The sequence below is a fragment of the Pongo pygmaeus genome, chromosome 16 (assembly GCF_028885625.2).
Source record: "Pongo pygmaeus isolate AG05252 chromosome 16, NHGRI_mPonPyg2-v2.0_pri, whole genome shotgun sequence".
NCBI lineage: Eukaryota > Metazoa > Chordata > Mammalia > Primates > Hominidae > Pongo > Pongo pygmaeus.
This window is the reverse complement of record NC_072389.2, coordinates 70720789-70735103: the sequence shown is the minus strand read 5'-3', so window position 1 is coordinate 70735103 and position 14315 is coordinate 70720789. Positions and strand designations below refer to the sequence as shown.

Below are 14315 nucleotides of genomic sequence, written 5' to 3'. Positions count from 1 at the left end.
TCCCACCATCAATGTATAAGTGTTTCAGTTACTCCATATCCTCTCCAACATGTAGAATTGTTCGTTTTATTTTTTAAATTTAAACCACTTAAATGGGTGTGTAGTGGTATCTCTGGTTTAATTTGCATTTTCCTAATGACTAATGATGTTGAGCATCTTCTCAAGTGCTTATTTGTCATCCATGTATCTTCTTTGGTGAAGTGCCTGTTTAAGGAGCATAAAATATATAAGACATGCATAAAACAAAGAAAAACAACTGGCCGGGCATGGTGGCTCACACCTGAAATCCCAGCACTTAGGGAGGCCAAGGCGGGAAAACTGCTTGAGGCCAGGAGTTCGAGACCAGCCTGGCCAACATGGCAAAACCCCATCTCCACTAAAAATACAAAAATTAGCCGGGTGTGGCAGAGGGCGCCAGTAATCCCAGCAACTCGGGAGGCTGAGGCATGAGAATTGCTTGAACCTGGGAAATGGAGGTTGCAGTGAGCTAAGATCACCCTACTGCAATCCAGCCTGGGCGACAGAGCGAGACTCTGTCTCAAAAAGAAAAAAAAGGCCGGGCACAGTGCCTCACGCTTGTAATCCCAGCACTTTGGGAGGCTGAGGCGGGCGGATCACAAGGTCAGGAGTTCGAGACCAGCCTGGCCAACACAGTGAAACCGTGTCTCTACTAAAAATACAAAAATTAGCTGGGCATGGTGGTGTGTGCTTTATAATCCCAGCTACTCGGGAGCTGAGGCAGGAGAATCGCTTGAACCCGGGAGGCGGAGGTTGCAGTGAGCTGAGATCACACCACTGCACTCCCGCCTGAGTGACAGAGCTAGACTCTGTCAAAAAAAAAAAAAAAAAAGGAGAGAGAGAGAAAGAGAAAAAGAAAGGCAGGCAGGCAGGTGCTGGGTGCAGTGGCTCACACCTGTAATCCCAGCACTTTGGGTGGCCGAGGTGTGTGGATCATGAGGTTAGGAGATTGAGACCACCCTAACCAACACAGTGAAACCCCGTCTCTACTAAAAATACAAAAATTAACTGGGCGTGGTGGCACGCACCTGTAGTCCCAGCTACTAGGGAGGCTGAGGCAGAAGAATTGCTTCAACCCAGGAGGCGAACGTTGCAGTGAGCCAAGATCCTGTGACTGCTCTCCAGCCTGGTGACAGAGCGAGACTCCATCTCAAAAAAGAAAAGAAAAACAACATACAGTTGACCCTTGAACAACATGGGGGATTAGAGTTGCTGACCCTTTCGCAGTTGAAAATTTGCATATAACTTTTTTTTTTTTTTTGGCGGGGAGATGGGGTCTCACTGTGGTCCAAGCTGGAGTGCAGTGGCTTGATCTCGGCTCACTGCACCCTCCCTCTCCTAGGCTCAAGTGATTCTCCTGCCTCAGCCTCCTGAGTAACTGGGACTACAGGCATGTGCCACCACGCCCAGCTAATTTTTGTATTTTTAGTAAAGACAGGGTTTTGCCATTTTGGCCAGGCTGGTCTAGAACTCCTGGCCTCAAGTGATCCGCCTGCCTTGGCCTCCCAAAGTGCTGAGATTACAAGCGTGCGCCACCGCGCTGATGCATATAACTTTTGACTCCCCCTAAACTTAACTACAAATAGTCTACTGTTGACTGAAAGCCTTACAGATAACAGTCGATTAACACATATTATGTGTGTTAAACGTATTTATATACTGTATTCTTACTACAAAATGAGGTAGAGGAAGGAAAATGTTATTAAAGAAGAAGAGAAAATAGGCTGGGCATAGTGGCTCACACCTGTAAACCCAGCACTTTGGGAGGCCAAGGCAGAAGGACCACTTGAGGCCAGGAGTTACAACACCAGCGTGTTCGAGATTTTGTCTCTACTAAAAAAAAAAAAAAGAAAGAAAAAGAAGAAAGAAAAAATTGCTGGGGATGGCATCATGCATCTATATAGTCCTAGCTACTCAGGAGGCTGAGGCATGAGAATTGCTTGAACCTGGGAGGCAGAGGTTGCAGTGAGGTCACACCACTGTACTCCAGCCTGGTGACAGAGTGAGACCTTGTCTCAAAAAAAAAAAAAAAAAAAAAATATATATATATATATATATACTATTTTAAAAAACCCACCAAATAAACAAAAAGAACATATATTTACTATTCATTAAGTGGAAGTGGGTCATCGTAAAGGTCTTCTTCCTCACTGTCTTCACGTTGGGTATGTTGAGGACAGGGAGGAGACGTTGGTTTTACTGTCTGAGGAGTGGCAGAGGAGGAAGAGGTGGAGGTAGAAGGGAGGCAGGAGAGGCAGGCATACTCGCTTTAGTTTCAGTGCCCATATCATAGAAGGGTCCACGTTGTAAAAGCAGTCTTGAATACTAGGAACACTTCTGCCAGATTGTCTAATGTCAGTTGTTCCCCGGCACTGCATCTTCTACATCTTCATCGTCTTGCACTGGTTCGAAGGCACTCATCTCCACCAAGTCATCTTCTGTTCGTTCCTCTAGTGTGATATCTAGTAGCCCTTGGATTTCTCCAAGATTGGTATCTTGAACCCTTGACCCCACACACACGTCTTTTGCATATCCACAATCTCGTGATTGCCTTGACAGTCTCTGTCATAAATCCTGTGAAGTCATGCACAACATCTGGACACAATTTTTCTCCAGCAGGAATTTATTGTTTCAGGTTTGATGGCCTTCACGTGTTTTTCTACAGCATCTTCAATGGTGTAATCCTTCCAGACGTTCATGATGTTCTCTTGGTTTAGGTCCTCTTCCATAGTGTTGACAATCCCTTCCATAGAGTACTGGGTGTAGTAAGCATTAAAGATTCTTATGACCCCGTGATCTAGAGGATGAATTACAGACATTGTCCCTATTTAGAGGCAAGTAGACCACTTGCACCTTCAGTGTTGAACTCAAGGGGTTCCAGGTGGCCAAGGACATTGTCCAATATCAAAAGAACTTGAAAAGGAAGCTCCTGCTGGCCGGGCATGGTGGCTCACGCCTGTAATCCCAACACTTTGGGAGGTTGAGGCAGGTGGATCACTTGAGGTCGGGAGTTCGAGACCAGCCTGGCCAACATGATGAAACCCCATCTCTACTAAAAATACAAAAATTAGCCAAGCGTGGTGGTACACACCTGTAATCACAGCTACTCGGGAGGCTGAGGCAGGATAATTGCTTGAACCTGGAGGTGGAGGTTGCAGTGAGCCAAGATCAAGATCACGCCACTGCACTCCAGCCTGGGCAACAGAGCAAGACTCCATCTCAATGAATAAATAAATAAAAGAAAGCTCCTTACTGGCAAGATACAATACTTCCTGACTTCAAGGACAAAGCATTCAACCAATCCAGAAAAAGGATTCTTGTTGTCCAGGCCTTCTTGTTGTACCAAGAGTGGCAGCTTGTGTTTATCTTTTCTCTTCAAGGCTTGGGGGTTATCAGCTTTACAGATAAGGGAAGTTCTGATAAAAAACCTGACCAAATTTGTACAGAACAATAGTTAGCCTATCCCTTTCTGCCTTAAATCCTGGTGCTCGATTTTCTTCCTTACTAATAAATGTCTTTTGTGGCATATTCTTCCAGAATAGGGCACGTTCATCTGCATTAAAAACCTGTTGAGGTGGATATCTTTCCTGTCAGTGTTTTTTTTTGGAGACGAAGTCTTACTCTGTCACCCAGGCTGGAGTGTAGTGGCATGATCTCAGCTCACTGCAACCGCCTCCCGAGTTCAAGCGATTCTTGGGCTTCAGCCTCCCGAGTAGCTGGGGCTACAGGCACGTGCCACTATGCTTGGCTAATTTTTGTATCTTTAGTAGAGACAGAGTTTAACCATATTGGCTAGGCTGGTCTTGAACTCCTGACCTCAGGTGATCTGCCTGCTTCGGCCTCCCAAAGTGCGGGGATTACAGGTGTGAGCCACGTGCCTGGTCCCCACTTTCAATAATGAATAGAATAAACAAGATCAACAAGGAAATCTAAGATTTGAAAACAATATAAATCAACTGGACCTAACAGACATCCATAGAACACTTGACGTAACAACAGCAGAATATACATTCACATGAAACATTCTCCAGGATAGGCCATGTGCTAGGCAATAGACAAACCTCAATTAATTTAAAAGGACAGGAGTAAACAAAATGTGTTCTCTAAGCCAGGTGTGGTGGTGTGAGCCTGTAGTCCGAGGTACTCAGGAGGCTGAGCCAGGAGGATCATTTGAGGCCAGAAGTTCTAGGCTGCAATGTGCTATGATCATGCTTGTGAATAGCCACTGTGCTCTAGCCGAGGTAACATAGCGAGGCCCAGTCTCTTAAAAAACAAAAAACAAGTATGTTGGTGATTGCTTAGGAGTGGGCGACATGGTGGGGTGGGTAGAGCAGTGATAGCCTAAGTGTAGAGAGTTTCTTTCTGAGGTGATAAAAATGTTCTAAAATTGATTGTGGTGACAGTTGCACATATCTGTGAATGTACTAAAAACTTAAATTGTACACTTTAAATGGGTGAATTGTATGGTCTGTGGATTATATCAAATTTATATAAGCAGGGCTGAAACCCCTCCACAAGAAATGTGGTTCTGAGACCACCTTAGCAAATTCTGATAAAATCTAGGAGAATAAAGTAAACATAAAAACATTCAATTTCACTATCAAGTAAATGCAAATTAAAACTATAATGAAATTCAACTTTGTGTGTATGGAATTGACAAGAATTAAAAAAAATTCTAATATTCTGCATGAGCTAAGTCATGAGAATGCTGGCCATCAGAGGCCCTTCCACACCACCCTGTGATGTGAATATTATCACTATGATTCTCATATCATATGTGAGAAATATCTTCAGATAAGCAAATTTTATATATCCACCCAACAAAATTCTTGAGGCCAAGGAGGTATCAGAGGGTGGCTTTTGTCTAAGGGCCTGCAATGAAGAAGAGGTGGAATGAGAGATGGTTCCCTGGTCTCCTGCCCCACTCCAAGCTCTCCCTTCTTGGGGTCTGAGCTTCAGAAGCCACCTTAGAGTTCCTGGGTCCTATGAGAACCCCCAGGGCTTTTGAAGTACTAGGGGCCTTGTGGTTCTAGGCCTCAGAGCAAACAGAGATTTGATGTGGGCTCCTGGGAGCAGCCCCCAACCTTTACCTGGCAAAAAAAGATGGGAAGCTCTGTGGTGTCTGGGGGACCAGTCTTCGCCCTACCTCCCGAAGTCATAGATGCAATCCAATGGCATGGGACCACCTCTCCTCTGAGCCCAGGGCCCAGCACAGCCTGGATGCAGAAGGAGAAGTTTCTTCCTCAGAAGATCCTGCAGTGTAGGAGTGTGTGCGGTGTGTTGGTCTAAGCACAATGGTCTGTGTTTAGATTTGCGTGTGACCATGAGGTCACACTTTGGGGTTTTCTCTAATGAAGGTTCTGAGTAGGGAGAGGGGATGGGAGTCTAGTCCTTACCCTCCAGCAGAGTTAAGTCAGTGCCCCTCTGCTCTCCCCCACGCTCCCTGTCAGAGAGGCCTCCCAAGGAGGATCTTGGGGCATTTGAGGCCAGAGACAAGCAATTCAGAGAATTCTGGAGGCTGAAAAGCAGAGGAAGTTTTGGTTTTCCAAAGACCTCGGTGTGAATCCCAGATTTACCCATCTGACTGTGGGGTCTTGGGCAAGCGTTGCAGCACTCTAAGCCTCAGTTTCCCTGGGTGTTAAATGGCTCATTCTGTGCAGTTTTGGAGGGAAACGATTCAAGAGAGACACAATAGGTAGCATTAAAACCCCAAGGAAGAGAAGTAGGCTCAGCCCGCAGAGCTGGGACAAAGACAAGTACAGGGGCGGGTCGAGAGGGTGCCCACATCAGTTTCTACCAGGGCTGCTGTGAGGATGGCTGGCAGGGGCGTGGGCGACGTCGCCCGGCACACCCTGGCGGCGGCAACTCTCCCTAGCTGCGGGTGATCGGGGTCTGGGCGGGGCGGGCACAACCCGTACGGCGGAGCGGGCTGGCGCGCGAAGCGGCTGGGCCGGGCGGAGCGCGGAGCAGCGTGGGAGCGCGGCGGCGGGAGGGGAGGTAGGCCGGGCAAGGCAAGCGGACGTGAGCTGCAGGCGGAAGACAGGTGGCGCCGCGGGCAGCTAGGCGAGAGGCGGGACTTCGGCGGCGCGGCGGGAGGCGGGGCAGGAAGGCGCGCGCGGCGCAGCAGCCTCGCCTTTTGCGGAGAGTGAGCTCTGCCCGCCGTCCCACTGGGGCTGCTTCCCTCCCCAGGCCTCCGCGGAGGACACGTGTCAGCACGTTCCCGCGGTTGTCATTCCATTGTCATAGCCCCTCCCGCAGGCCGGGAACCCCTCCCCCCCAACCCCGGTCCCATTATCCCTGGGCCAAACCTCCCAGTCGACCCGCGGTCCAGGCCTCGGTCTCTCTCCTCGGCAGCGAGCCGCGGCCCAGACTCCGGGAGAGGACCCTTGTCGGCACGTTCTCACCCCTGTCATCTCAGCCCCCTGCCTAGCTCCACCCCAGGCTTGAGAACCCGGCCCCTGACGGCCCATTGTCCGCGGGCCCAGTCCCTGCGCTGAACGCACGCTCGCCCTTGCCCCTAACCAGCGCGTCTCCCGCGGCAACGCGCAGTGACCTGGGATGCAGCCCTCAGGCTGGGCGGCCGCCAGGGAGGCGGCGGGCCGCGACATGCTGGCCGCCGACCTCCGGTGCAGCCTCTTCGCCTCGGCCCTGCAGAGCTACAAGCGCGACTCGGTGCTGCGGCCCTTCCCCTCGTCCTACGCCCGCGGCGACTGTAAGGACTTTGAATCCCTGGTGAGTGTGCTTTGTCCTGGCGCTGCCCACTGCGTCCTGGACCAAGTGCCCTGTGGAACCACAGGTAGAGGCAAGTTCCATCCGCGTTAGTAAACATGACAGCCCCCAGACTTTCCATTCCCGGCTTGGCCTGGCCTTGCCTTGGGGAAGGTTTCCATGAGCTAACACTCCTAAAACCCTCATGTCAACGCACACTCCCAAGGCACTTGGTGGCTGCTTCTCTCCTGTCAATGACAAATGACTCCGGGGACTGAAGTGAGGAATAGTTGCATAGTCCTCCACAGATTTTCTAACCTGGCCAGGAATAGGGTTGATGTGAATCAGCTGTTTTACTTAGCTAGAAAGTTATACATCCTTTTGCAAATAATTAGACACCAAAAAATGACCAAAGCCACCCAGACCTTGGTCTTCAGATGAGGTGATTTATGGGCAGTACTTTTATAAGCTGCAACATCCAGTAAATATGTAAGCTGTTATTTCTCTGATTCACCAGGCACTTTTTTTGCAGAGTTCACCTCTGGGTCAGCATTCAAGATATCAGTTATCCTTATAATCCAAATGTTTGGAATTGCCTAGAAAAATATAACTTACCAAAATCGATTCAATAAAAAGCAGAAAATTGAAATAGCCAATAGCTGATATTCGTTAAAGACACTGAACTCCATGTATCTTTGGGACCTGTCAAGTGTGGCAGCCTCCCTTCCTAGCCATGGAAGAGCATATTCTTGTTTACCAGCAAAGCTGTCACTATTTAATTGGTATCAGATTCTGACTTGCACAAGTAACATTCTTCACTGTTAAAAACTTGGAGGGGCTAGGCTCGGTGGCTCATGCCTGTAATCCCAGCACTTTGGGAGGCCAAGGTGGGCAGATCACCTGAGGTTAGGACTTCAAGACCAACCTGACCGACATGGAGAAATCCTGTCTCTATTAAAAATACAAAAAGTTAGCCGGGCGTGGTGGCACATGCGTGTAATCCCAGCTACTCTGGAGGCTGAGACAGGAGAATTGCTTGAACCCGGGAGGCGGACGTTGTGGTGAGCCAAGATTGCGCCATTGCAGTCCAGCCTGGGCAACAAGAATGAAACTCCATTAAAAAAAGCAAAACAAAACAAAACGAAAAAACCTGGAGGGTGCCAGGTTATTGGGCGAACTTTTCTAAACTATTGTAGAAAAAGAAGAAAAAGGCTGGGTGGTTCATGCCTGTAATCCCAGGACTTTGGGAAGGCAAGGCAGGAGGATCATTTGAGACTAGCCTAGGCAAAAAAAATTTTTTTAAATTAGCTGGGTGGGGTGGTACATGCCTGTAGTCCCAGCTACTTGGGAGGCTGAGGCGGGAGGATGGCTTGAGTCCAAGAGGTCAAGGCTGCAGTGAGCTGTGATCACACCACTGCCCTCCAGCCTGGGCAACACAGCAAGTCTCTCTCTCAAAAAAAAAAAAGACGTTGAATTAGTAGTCAAAGATTTTCCCTCAAAGAAAACTCTGGACATAGCTGGTGTCGTTGGTGAGTTGTAGCAATCACTGAGGGAATAAATAATTCCCAGTTTTACACAGAGTATTAAAAAAGAGGCTAGCATAACCTTGACCCTAAATCTGATAAGGGTGATACAAAAAAAGAAAATTATAGGCCAAGTGCGGTGGCTCACACCTGTAATCCCAGCACTTTGGGAGGCTGAGGTGGGTGGATCACGAGGTCAGGAGTTCAAGACCAGCCTGGACAATATGGTGAAACCCTGTCTCACCATTATGGTGGTGCATGCCGGAAATCCCAGCTACTCAGGAGGCTGAGGCAGGAGAATTGCTTGAACTGGGACCTGGGAGGCAGAGGTAGCAGTGAGCCGAGATCGCACCACTGCACTCCAGCTTGGGCAACAGAGCGAGACTGTCTCAAAAAAAAAAAAAAAAAAGGAAAGAAAATTATAGGCCAATGTCATGAGTATAAATGCAAAAATTATCTTCAAGGTATTAGGATCTTAAAGCTAGCAACGTATGAAAAAGGGTAATTACTTATGACCAGGTTGAGTTCATCCCAGGAATGCAAAATTAGTTCAATATTAGGCAATCAGTTAATGGCACGAACCACATTGATAGATTAAAGGAGGTATTTAGAATCAACACGTGTTTAGCGTTATCTCTGATGAAATCATCAGCGTTTGGTTCCTCCTTTGCTATCATTCCTAGGAGGTTGAGGGACAAAGGCTGAGCCTCCTGGCCCGACCTGGTCCTGGTAGCCCACCTAATGATGTGTTGAAGGCATCTCAAGTGGTGACCACGGTGCACAGGCGTTTCAGGGTACCGGAAGTGGGAGGTTGGAGAAAGAGGCAAATTGACTGACTTCCCTCAAGATTTGTTCTTGCAGGTTCAGGTACTCAATTTTCTGAGTGTGTTATATCAGGGCCCTGGATATGAAACTTCCTTCAGTTTTGGCAACAGATACTTATGGAGTGTTTGCTATGGGACAGGTGCTAAGGATACAGGATTAACCCGTGGAGAGGTTAACAGTGTTAACCTCTCATACTAGGTAAGCGCTATACAACATGGAAGCCCAGAGCAAGGACACCCCCTAGCTCTCAGCTGTGGGCCAGGCTCAGGGAACACCATCTAGGGGTGGAGGCTGATGCCTTGCCAAGACCCAAGGCAGAACTTCAAGAGCAGAGAAGAGGGAAAGAGTATTCCAGGAGGAGTAGCAGGATGGTCAGAAAGCCAGGAGGTGTGAGCTTACAGAGAGGGACAAGACTGTGATTTAGTGTGACTGTTGTGGGGAACAGGAAGAGATGAGGCATGAGGCCAGCCTATGGAGCATGCAGGGCTACACATGTCCTGCTAAGTTGTGGAGATTTTTATCCTTGGGCAGGGGAGGGTATAGGGGTGAGATCCAGAAAGACACCTGTGGTGGCAGGGTGAGAGAGGGACCTGTTTGGGAGGAGTGTTTGGGGTCAGAGGGATCAAACTCACAATGCAGCTTTTTAAAAAAAAAAAAATTGAGATGGGGTCTCACTATGTTGTCCCGACTGGTCTTGAACTCCTGGGCGCAAGCAATTCTCCCACATCAGCCTTCCAAAGTGCTGAGATTACAGGCTTGAGCCACTGCACTTGGCCACAGTGCAGCTTTAATTTTTACCAAGAAACATACCTCCAAGTGGACTAGAATGCTCAACTTATTTCCTTTCTGCTGGAAGGTCTTGGCAAATGGAATCAGGTTTGTTTGGTGAATATGGGATATATGCAAAGGGGCCTGTGGAGTTGTTTGGATCATGCTTTTTAAAATTTATTTTTAATTATGCAAGTAATTTTTGAATATATTCTCATTATAAAAAATTCAATTGATACCAGTAAAGTAAAAGTGCCCCTGATAGATCTCACTCTATCCCTCACCCCTCTGCAAAGGTATCAATTGCTCTGTTTGGGGCCCATCCTCCCCCCTCTCCCTCGCCCCACTTGTAATCCCTTAAGAGAGCATCAGCAACATAGGTTGCCCCAAAAAGCCACCTCCTCTACAGAGACAGACTGCCCTTCCCATAGGGCTTATTGTACCAGTCCCAGACAGTTACCCTTTCTCTTGAGGGCTACTGGAGAAACACAGATTCTTACCATCCAGTTCTGTTGCCATATTCCTTATAGGGCACCATTGTTTAGGAAAATAGCCCGGACCACATAGATTCTTGGCTGTCTGTAGGCATGGCCGTCAGCAGCAAGACTGCTCACAGGTGGGGACCTGGCACCATTTCTGGGGACATGCATACATTCTTAGATAAACACACACTTTAGGCCTCCTTTTGCCACATGCCACATGTTACTGAAATGATGCAGAGAACTGGGCATCTGGACCTGTATCTGAATCAAAGTCTAACTTTTAAAGAAAAGGGAATCAGGTCTGGAATTGACTGGCTAGATCATTTTGTAGTTACCTGAAGAAGGAAAGTATGGAGCTGTTAAAAAGTCTCTTGGCTGGGCACAGTGGTTCACACCTGTAATCCCAGCCCTCTGGGAGGCTGGGGCGGGTCATTTGATTCCAGGAGTTCGAAAGCAGCCTGGGCAACATGGTGAAACCCTATCTTTATAAAAAGATTACAAAAAATTAGCCTGTGTGGTGGTGGATGCCTGTAGTCCCAGCTGCTCGGGAGGCTGAGGTAGGAGGTTCACCTGAACCAGGAGGTCAAGGCTGTAGTGGGCCGTGATTGTGCCACTGCACTCCATTCTGGGTGACAAAGTGGGACCCTGTCTCAAAAAAAGTCTCTCACTTTCATTTGTTCAGCTAAAAGCACTAGGAAGTAATGTGAAAGTTTACCATTTTCTGTCATTTAAATCTTTCTCCACACTGTGAGGTGTTATTACACACCTATAACACAAGGGTTGCAGTTTCCAAAAATTAGAGCTGTGACTTAAATTACTTTATTGATTGGCGATTTCCTGAGAACTCCCCACTGCTGAACCAAGCTCTTGGCTTTAGGTCTGATCTAGCCTTATCTTACCACTGTCCTCAAAGTCCCAAATTATCCCTGAGGTGTCTTGTTTTGAGACCATTTTCGTTCTGATAAGCTCTCTGATTTTTTTTTTTTTTGAGACGGAGTTTCCCTCTTGTTGCCCAGGCTGGAGTGCAATGGCGCAGTCTCGGCTCACTGCAACCTCTGCCTCCTGGGTTCAAGCGATTCTCCTGCCTCAGTCTCCCTAGTAGTTGGGATTATAGGCAGATGCCATGATGCCCAGCTAATTTTTGTATTTTTAGTAGAGATAGGGTTTCACCATGTTGGTCAAGGCTGGTTTTGAACTCCTGACCTCAGGTGATTCACCCTCCTCGGCCTCCCAAACTGCTGGGATTACAGGCATGAGCCACCGCGCCTGGCCAGCTCTCTGATTTTACACTGGGAGCTCTTGGTATTTCCAGTGCCTGGCCTGGGAAGTACTTATCAAATGTTTGAGGAATCACATTGTGTGTGTGCTGAATACCCAGGCTCAGGATTTCTCACCTTGTTTTTTGGGACCAGGGTTGGATGAGAGAACCTGTAACATTCTTGGGATTCCCTGTACCCCTTAACCATTGGCCTCCAAACTTCAGGTTTATCACTTGACAGAGTCACACCTGCAAAGTTTTTTGTTCTGTTTTCCCTCCCGAAATAGCATGTTCTGGTTCTCCATTAGCCTGTAGACCCTTTCTGGGGGTGGGAAGTGTGTGGGAATGGCTCCTTTGTGTTAGCTCCAGGCCCTCGCTGCTTAGTGTGGTTGAGGACCAGCAACATGAGCCTCACCTGGGTGCTCACTAGAAAAGCAGGCCCTGCCTCAGACCTATCCAGTCAGGATCTGCATTTTCACAAATCTGGGCAATTTGTACACATAGTGAAGTCTGAAAAGCACTGCATGAAGCTTACCTTGTTCTCATTTGGGGTGCCAAACTGCTCTAATTGGGCCTCCTTGTCCTGGAGGAGTAAGGAGTCTTTCTCTTTTTTTCCCTTCTTTCTGGTTTCTGGCTTGCACTGTCTAGACACCATGACTCCCCAGTGTCTGGGTTAAAGCACATATAAGCTCCTCTCTGTCCTGACCCCTCCTAATGCCATTCCCATCTTTGTTGAAGCAAACTCCCTCTCATCCTTTAAGATACACCTGAAATTTCCACCTTATTCTGTGCCTCCACTCCCTAGCAGTTAGGAGTCCTTCCTTTGGGTTTCTTTATAATTTTAAAATTTTGCTTTTATAAATAATACTTTGATAAACATCCTTCTACATTAATCATTGTTTATATCTGTTGTTGTCTTCTTGGATACATTCTGAGAGGTGAAATTGCTGGTCCATGGCTAATTTTTTTTTTTTTTTTTTTTGAGATGGGTTCTTGCTCTGTTTCCCTGTTTGGAGTGCAGTGGTGTGATCTTGGCTCACTGCAACCTGCCTCCCGGGCTCAAGCGATCCTCCTACGTCAACCTCCCGTGTAGCTGGGACTCCAGGCACATACCACTACACCTGGCTAATTTTTGTATTTTTAGTAGAGATGGGGTTTCACCATGTTGCCCAGGCTGGTCTCAAACTCCTGGACTCAAGCAATCCGCCTGTCTCAACCTTCCAAAGTGCTGGGATTACAGGCGTGAGCCACTGCACCCGGCTCATGGCTAACCTTTCTAAGGAAGGCTTTCGATGCTTATTTCCATATTGGAAATTGAATATTGACATTAACTGGGGAAGATCGTTATTATTATTATTGGATTAAAAGAAAAAGGCAGGAGTCTCGCTATGTTGCCTAGCTGGTCTACAAACTCCTGGTCTCAAGCAGGAGTTGTGTCACTGAGCCCAGTTTGGAAAGATCATTCTTTACAAGCCTCTCAACCTTGGCTGTCATTGAAATCACGCGGGAAACTAAGGAAAAAAAAACCCTGACGTCTGAGCCCCAACCTCAGAAATTCTGATTTGATTGGTTTAAAGTGCAGCCTGGGCATTGAGATTTTTTGTTTGTTTGCTTACAGATAATATGTAGCTTTTCTATTTTTCTATTAACTGATTTGATCATTTTCATGAGCACCCATACCTGCTGGATGGTGAGGAAATGATAACAATTAGATTTGTTAATAATAAAAGTGCCTATTAGGTCTATACTTGATATCTCAAGGTAAGATTCTTGATCTCTCAGATTACCTTTTTATTTCTCTTCTCCTCTCAAAGATGGCATCTGAAGAGTGGAGGAGAAAAAGTACACAGGTCTGAAAATATACGGAAACAGACATAGATACATATAATATTATGTGACTGTCAGTGGGTAGGTATGTGTCTAGAAAGATATCAGCTAATGGGAATGGTGATATGGAGGATGAAGGGGTGGGATCCATCCCTCTAGGACCAGCCATCTCTTTCCTTACAACCATCCCAGAAATGCAGACCTTTCCTCAGCAGATTGGTGAGCAGCAGCAGAGAGAGGGCATTTGATTGATAATATAGCAACCAACACCTGTACCACACTAATAGCACTTACTGTTTGTGTGGCACTGTCCTGAGCTATTTCTACACGTAGCTCATTTAATCCTCCTAACAGCTCAGGGTTGTAGGTTTTATTATTATCTTCATCACCGTCAGCTAATCACTGGATGTGGTGATGGCACACCACTCTTGCTCCCAGGCACTAGGACTTTTAAAAGTTCCTAGGAGAACCCCTGCTTCCTAGGAGAACCCTTTAGGGTCCCCATGCTGGCTCCTCCTGTGAAGAGTTCTTTTGTAGACTCTGATCCCTAATCTGTTTTGGCAAATCTGGCCTTTCATACTGTAGGTTTGTGCAAAGCAAATTGTACCTGTGGTGTCCACCTCTTCAGCCTTCATTTCAGCAGCCTTCCAGCTCCACTCATCGCCCCTGCCCCACTGTTCTGGGTGTCACCGTGGTCCCGAAAATGGTGACCTTGGCAGACCTTTGGTTCATTTCCCTCTCAGCACCTCCACCCACGTCTAGTAACTGTGACCTCTGACACTTTCCTAGACAAGTATGTTTTTCAGATGTTTGTTCTTTCCTGCTGCCGCACCTTTCTAGGACAACATTGTCTAAGATCTAAACCTGAGTATCTCCAGCTTTTCCTGATGATAAGAATCACTTGTA

General features: G+C 47.3%; 1 protein-coding gene and 1 non-coding gene across 8 annotated transcripts in view; both read left to right on the top strand.

The window, feature by feature from the left end:
* The first annotated feature begins 5974 nt into the window (after positions 1–5974).
* PARP16 (poly(ADP-ribose) polymerase family member 16) overlaps positions 5975–14315 on the top strand; it is a 28207-nt gene continuing 19866 nt past the window's right edge. Inside the window, exon 1 of one of the 7 annotated variants that reach the window (XM_054450198.2) lies at positions 5975–6750. In XM_054450198.2, coding sequence (XP_054306173.1) covers positions 6577–6750 — 174 coding nt within the window. In that variant the 5' untranslated portion in view covers positions 5975–6576. The remainder of the gene's footprint in view (positions 6751–14315) is intronic. The other 6 variants (XM_054450199.2, XM_054450205.2, XM_054450202.2 and 3 more) reach the window with 6 other exon arrangements.
* Positions 7410–7540, top strand: LOC129014900 (small nucleolar RNA SNORA24). Its single transcript, XR_008494422.1, has one exon. It is a non-coding gene; the product is annotated as a small nucleolar RNA SNORA24 (small nucleolar RNA).